Genomic DNA, 7,827 nt, shown 5'->3' with positions numbered 1-7,827 from the left:
TATAGGCCTAACATCTCCACATCACCAGCCTCAAACCACCCAATAGAAGACCTACACCTTCTACCATACAAAGCCTCAAATAGGGCCAACTTTATGCTATAGTGGTAGCTATTATTATATGTAAACTCTATAAAAGGTGTTGCATTCAAATGCATACACAAGTGCACGTGACTGTACAAGTAATATAGAGACTTAAACAGTCAGATATCGTTCCCACGAGGACTAAGCAACTAGCAATTTAACCTGTCTTTAGTTTTAGACTAGGGGGTATTAAGTTTTGTAAAGTATACAGATAATTGTGAAATTATGAATACAAATAAAAATTAATAAATAAGAAAGAACAAATTTTAACAATAGCAAAGCAAGCAATGGTTGTAAATAGTAATGACAAGAATTCCAGGGTTGAGACCCTTCTAACAATCTAACAAATCGCCATTCTTATCATAGTCTAGTTGGTTATCGGGTTGTTGATTCACAAGGTTTATTATACGATCTTGGTCTCCCAGCCTTAAATCTTCTATCTATCTGAATATTGCAACACAGCTCCCATAGAGATGCAACAATTCATCTAGATTCATAAAGTTATCTTCTTACAATTAAACAAAGTCAGGCTTCTATGTATATCCCTATCCTAGATACTAATTCAAACCCCTTATTTCATAAAAGGATAAGAACCGTGCTTTATAGTTTCTTCGTTCTATCCTACGATTCTCCTATCGGATTCACATAGAAATATACATTCATTCTAATGGTGGCAACTCACCAAAATTATAAGATCAAGAAATTAAGAACAACCCAGATGATAATCAAAAAAGAAACTGCGATAAAGAATATCAAAGAGAATCATGTTCTTAGCCTCACCCCCAAAAAAAGGGTGTTTAGCCGCTCATGTTTAAATTCAACATCAAAAATAAGTAATTAATCATACCAAGAATTAATCTTGAAGTAAAGAAGTTCAAAAGAATATCAAAGAACCCTAAAAGAGAGACTTTTAGTCTTTTCCACCGTTGTTGTGCTTGCTAAAAAGTGATTGAAATTATGTTCACTTGTTCCTTATATACTAGGACAAAATTAGCCTGGGTGGAGTAGAGCCCGCGTCATGGGCATCAGTGCACCACTATGGAGCCCGCATCTCAGCTATATCATGTGCCTTCACTAAAATTTCACTCAAAATATAAAACAAAGGCATGGGAACACTGGACTAGAGCCCGCGTCGCGAGCACATCGTGTGACTCCACTGGAATTTCCATCCAAAAATTTCTCCAACTCCTAGAAGCCCGTTTTGGAGCCGGTATCGCGGGCTAATCTCCCCTGACCACTGGAATTTTCTTTCCACAAATTTTTTAAGGCACAACACATGTTTCTTTCATCTCTTTGCTCTGCTACTTGATCCAACCTTCCCAGTTTGCTTGCCAATTCCTTCCAGTGTCCGCGATGCTCTGTATAATCAACTCACCGCATCCATCACTTGTTTCATAATATGTATCTAATTTTTGTCCAAACCCTTAAGAAATTTACCCTATATCACTAATCACATCGGTTAGATCCGAAACGTAATTAATGCTTAAATGCAATAAGAATAGCTCATTTTTTTCTCTCCAAACAAGTCTAAATATGGGTGAATATTGGTAATTGGTAATATAAATATGCCCAGGATCACCATCCCACACTTAAAACCTTGTTCATACTTGATCAATCAATAACACAATACCCAATTAATCTCCATAGCACAGCCTATGAGTAATGTTTGCATTGGGCACTTACAATTTCTACCAATGACTTTTCATCTTAAAACATGTGAAGAACACTCTTTTGCTCGTGAACAAATTGTTTGAAACCTCATTATCTCAATAGTGAGATGCAATTTGTTATCAAACTTAATTAAATTACTCAATCAAATAACACAATAAGTAATCTGAACTTTCATTCGTATGCACCCTCACAGCAAGAAAGTTTTTCCCCCACTACTCCTTATTTTTCAATATTTCTCATAAGGGGAATATCCCAATTCAATCACTCACTCTCAATAAAGAATTCACACATCATAGATAATGAACCATAAGCTTGCCTTAGAGTACTACTCCATCAATAGTCGGATGTTTAAATGTAAGATCAATCAGGTGTTTTATGATTACAATATAGGCTAAGGGATGGGTAGGGACTATTTAGGAAATAGTGACTAATCTCCCTAACCGCTTTAATACATGTCAATCTTCAATCAAAATCACGTTCTCTAAACCCAATTTTTACTTTATTACCTTTACACACCATTTGTTTCACCCTAATCTCATCAAGCATATTAACATACACTATGGTGGGAGCATTTTTCTTTAACATCAGGATTTACTTTCTTGCTCTTCTTCACACCCATTAACTGTTATGCACCCCTATAATAGCCATCCTCAACTAAAGCTATTCACCTTGGTTGAGGTGCACAGTGTTTGAAATAGACTAGGGCCAGAAAAGGTTCTTTGTAACCCAACTAGGCAATAAAAAAACTGAACTCTTTTTTTTAATAATTTCTTTACTTCCCAATCACAACAATTTTACACCAATAACTTACAATTTTGGGGCTTCACTTTCACCTTATTCCTACTTTAATTTCACACTCCTTATTCAATTACTTTTTGATACTAAAGTGCTTATGAGCTTTGGATTAAATTAAGGTCTATCAAAGAAGTGATTAGGCTAAGTACAAGGCTACCAAAAAAAATTTAGGCTATTTGCTCAAAGGGGCTCACTAGGGACATGCATAAGTGTAGGTAAATAAAGTCTTTATAATGCGGCTAACAAAGAAACTCCTAAGTCACTTCCTACACCTAAAACCCTTTATTTCGCTTTGTAAACATATTGGGCAAGTTCTAGACATTCCTATACATGTAGAATACAAACAAATACTCACCCTCTCGGTGTATGCTAGGAATTAAGTTGGATACTTAAGTTTCTCGATCTAGTTCTTTGTCAAATTCAATATTAAGCCAACAAATCTTATTACACCTATTGAGTTTAACATCTAAAAATAACTCATTTTCCTTTTGTTTCAATATAAATTCGCTCAAAGTCATTAAAAAAATGGCCCAACACAAAGCATTTTTCAAAAGTTGTAATTGGGATCTTATCAATTCTCAATTTCTAAAGACTAACTCCCCTTCTGACAGTCATCATCCATCTATCATAAGGGAGGGCAACTAACAATGACAAAAATTCCAATGAGGGAAAAAGTAAATACTTTAAACTGAAATTGTCATAGAGGGAAAAAATAAATACTTTAAACTAAAGCAATACGCGAAAAGTGCCTTTAGGGCAAATTGCAGCAATACTTTCAACTTACTAACTATTACAGACATAGTGTTCCGAATATCTAGAATGCTAAATTAAACATCCAAACAACAAATTTAAATTTTCCAACAGAAATAAAGACAAAAATAAGTAGAAGGAATGAGACTTCCATCACCCCACACTTAAAAGGAAGCACTATCCCAGTTCTTGCAAAATAAGCATAGTATGTGGTCGGGAGGGACTCCCTGTTCACATGCCATCCATGCTAACATCAGATTCCTCATCATCGACTCCCAAGTTAGGCTCATCATCACTATTGTCCTCTTCTAACTCGTCATCTGAATAGTGTAGCCGTTATTTCTCATCTATGGAAACATCATCATCAACTGGTTCTATAAAATCAGATCCAATCCTCAGCATAGTCTTCACATGATGACCAAGAAGATAGTCTAACTCCATAGCTCTAATCTTCTACTGAGTGGCTAAATGCTCACCAATCCACAACTGAAGCATCTGTAGCCCATACATCCAAGCAGTGATCTCATAAGTCTGAGTCTGATACTCAGGAATAGTCAAAGTAGCACCATAATTTGCTCTTCCTTTAGTGCCAGATACATTAAGAGGCTTTGTAATTATCAAAAGCTTATAGTCCATTGCCTCTTACTCAATACCTTTAGCTAGCAGAAATTGGGTCAATAAGCCCCCAAAACCATACTGTTGCTCTGGTCTAAGCCGTGCTTTCTTTATACCTAAGAAAATCACCTTACTTATATTCATGTCAACATCGTCATGGATCAAAGTAAAATTCAAGAAAACCCTATATCGTGTCGCTTCAGTCATGTGAGTAGCCTGAATTAGGCATACATAGATAATCTTCACCCATATTTAGGCCTCCCTAGTCATGTGATTGAAAAGTAGTGTGAGGTAAATGTCACTTCCTTTCCTACGTATCCATCATGTAGTTGAGTGAGATCCACATAACAAATAGCGAATATGGGCATACGGGGGTTTGACATATATCATCTTAAGGGGCTTAGCATTAACTTCTGGTGTACCAAGGAGTATATTCAATGAATAAGCATTAAAAGTCATGGCCTATCCCCGTATCTTCACTTCGGAATCCCTATCATATGGGTCCAATTTAGCATTGAACTCTTTAATTATGCTTAGATTACACTTGTGAGGCTGGTCAAACAACAACTGCCTATATAACCCCTCATTTCGGTGAACCATGCTGGGAAATTCTTTAAGTAAGTTATCCCAATAAATGAACTGGTCTGCAATATACTTAGTCTTATCATGTGTTGCATACTACTTTTGGCTAGACTCCAAGACTCCTCTAGCACCATACATTCTCGGTGGCTCACGTAGGATAAGCTGAGGGTAAGATGTACTACCACTTTGTCTATTTCTTTTCCTGGCTATCTCAGAAGATCACATTATAGCCTTTCCCTTCTGTTGGCCACTCGACATAGTACTTTTCAAACAAATCATACATAACCTCATCAAACAGAGTATCTATGCTGAGCTAGCAAACACAAAGTGTGTGGCGGTTAGGCCACCCCATACTTAATTACCAATATCGGTGCATGGGTATAAATGCAAGGGTACTCATACTTCCCTAATTAGCAATCTCCATTAGCATAATTTCCCCATATTTCAACAAATTAAAATCAGCTACCTTTCAACAAAAACTGCATATAGTCGTTCTCACTTTAAACAACATCACTGAAACAGTCTATAACTAATACTGCAAGAGTATGTCACCATATTTATCCATAATTTCCTGACAGCAATACAAGTGCACACAGGGAAGCATGATTTCTCATAACACATTGCACAAACTACTCAAGGTCAAACTACTCCCCCAATACATTATTGAAAAATTTTACCTTTATACACACGCCTATACATGAAATCAGACACAAAAAATTTATGAACTAGAAGGTACTTTCAGCAATGAATGAGTACAAACTAAAAATTTTAATTATTTACAAAGTGCAACATCTAATTCCCAAGGCACAAATCTCATAGAATCTTTAATAATTAAAACTAATGGTAGCATTTATTGCACCTTAACAAGTAAAGAGAGGAGTACTTTAATATTGGTGAAGAAAATGAAGGAAAGGCCGTGTGTTTGTCACCAAAGAAGAACGCATTTCAAAAGAGAGAAAATTTTGCTATTAGAAATTTAGGGACGGCTAGGCTAGGGTTAAGAATAAAAGGGTCTTGTGAGCTTAAGGGAGTATTTATAGGGGTTTAGGCGGGTATCGAAATCAAATATAAAAATGGGGCAAGTCGGGTGATTAGCGTGCATCGTGGGCTCTATTCCCGTTACACAGCGCATACCGCAAGCTCCAATGCATCTCTCCAGAGCACGAGTCATGGGTAAATAGCCCGTACTCACTGGATTGCCATACTTTTTGCATGTATTTTAATCTTTTGGGGAATTATTTCATTCCTCCTTACTCTTTTTCACTCTTGTACTTTTCCATAGTGAGTATGTAACTTACCTGGATGCTTCCCTAACATTTTTATTTGTTACTTACCTCTCGGTTACCCTCATGCTGATGTGTTTCTCATTCATACATACTAACCAAAAATAACAAACCAACGTAAGAAAAAATGGGTTGCCTCCCACTCTGCGCCTTAGCTTCGATTGTGGCACAACTCATTTTTCTGTATTTTTGCTTTCTTTTTCTTTCCTAGCATCTAAAAACTGAAAGGAGCTATGTTATTACATTACATTCGTAGGTTGACTCCCATGTAGCACCTTATTTTATGATGTGGCACTACTTAGCTCAGTCTTACTCTTCAGCAAAGGTGATGGACATATTGTGTTTGTCTCCATGATCATCCCAATAATGCTTCACACGTTGTCCATCCACCAAAAACTTCCCAGTCTTTTGTTTATTCCATAATTCAACTGCACCGTAAGGCATCATTCCCACCACCTCAAAAGGCCCAGCCCATTTCGACCACAACTTACCTGGAAACAACTTTAACCTTGAATTAAATAGCAAAACAAATTGTCCTAGTTCAAATACTCCGTCCTGAATATGCCCGTCATGCCATCTCTTAGTATTTTCCTTGTACAGTTTGGCATATTCAGAACCATGTAGACAAAACTCATCTAGTTCAACCAGCTGCAATAATCTCTTCTCACCAGTAGCCTTTATCTCAAGATTCAACTTTTTAACTACCCAATAAGTTTGATGTTCTAGCTCTACAGGCAAATGGCAAGCTTTCCCATAAACAAAGTGATAGGGAGAGGTCCCTATAGGCATCTTATAAGCCCATAATGCATTGCCTAGCTTTTCCACCCAATCCTTCCACTAACCATTAATGGTCTTCTTCAATATCTGTTTTATCTCCCAGTTGGATACCTCAATTTTTCCACTCGCTTGTGAATGATATGCAATGTCCACCTTGTGCCTAACACTATATTAAGTTAAAACCAAGTGTGAATGAAATGCGTACCTCCATCACTGATTATAGCTCTGGGTGTGTCAAATTAGGAGAATATGTGCTTCTTTATAAATTTTAATACCACTCTCGCATCATTAGTGGGACAAGTTGCAGCTTTTACCCACTTGGATACATAATCAACTGCCATGAGGATATACAAATTGCCATTGGATGGTGGTAATGGTCCCATAAAATCTATCCCCAAAATATCGAATACTTCAACTTTAAGAATATTGTTTAATGCATCTTATGACGCCTTGAAATTATACCTAACCTCTGGAACTAATCATAACTTTTCATTAAAGCCACGATATCTCTAATCAATATTGGCCAAAAAAAAACAGATTGCAACACTTTTTTGGCGGTTCTTTCACCCTCATGATGGACACTATAAGGAGATGAATGGAACTTTTGTAGAACTTGTGTAAATTCATCTTCTAGAACACATCTGCATATAATACCATTAGGACCTTGCTTGAAAAGATACGACCTATCCCATATGTATGCACGAGAATCATGAAGCAATTTCTTTCTTTGTTGAGTGGTAGCTTTAGGAGGATAAACCCTACACACTAAAAGGTTCACAATATCTGTATACCACGGAAGCTCACATATGCCAAAAGCTAACAATTTTTTATCTGAAAACTATTCCTGAATGCAAAGTGTATCATCAGTAATATGGTCAAGATTCTCTAACCTGGACAAATGGTCTACAACTTGATTCTCTGCCCCCTTCCGATCACGCACCTCAAGATCAAACTCTTAAAGTAATAGAATACACTTGATCAACCAGGCCTTTGCATCTTTTTTGTTGAACAAGTACTTGATAGCATCATGGTCTGTGTGAACAATAACCTTGGTGCCAACCAAGTATGATCTAAATTTGTCGAATGCATAAACCAGTGCTAACATCTCTATTTTTGTGACTATGTAATTTATTTAGGCATCAGTTAAGACTTTACTAGCATAATAAATAGAATAAAATACCTTGTCTTTTCTCTACCCCAAAACTACTCCCGCAGCTATATCACTTGAATCACACATCAATTCAAATGGTAAATCCCAATCTAGAGAAATCAA

General features: G+C 36.6%; 1 protein-coding gene across 1 annotated transcript; it reads right to left on the bottom strand.

Annotated features, from left to right (window-relative positions):
* Positions 1-6,086: 6,086 nt before the first annotated feature.
* LOC124888909 lies at positions 6,087-6,566 on the bottom strand. Its single transcript, XM_047400194.1, has one exon. It carries the CDS (start codon positions 6,564-6,566, stop codon positions 6,087-6,089), a length of 480 nt encoding a protein of 159 aa, XP_047256150.1.
* Positions 6,567-7,827: the final 1,261 nt, after the last annotated feature.

Source organism: Capsicum annuum, chromosome 11 (genome assembly GCF_002878395.1).
Source record: "Capsicum annuum cultivar UCD-10X-F1 chromosome 11, UCD10Xv1.1, whole genome shotgun sequence".
Lineage (NCBI taxonomy): Eukaryota > Viridiplantae > Streptophyta > Magnoliopsida > Solanales > Solanaceae > Capsicum > Capsicum annuum.
This window is presented reverse-complemented; position numbering and strand designations above follow the sequence as displayed.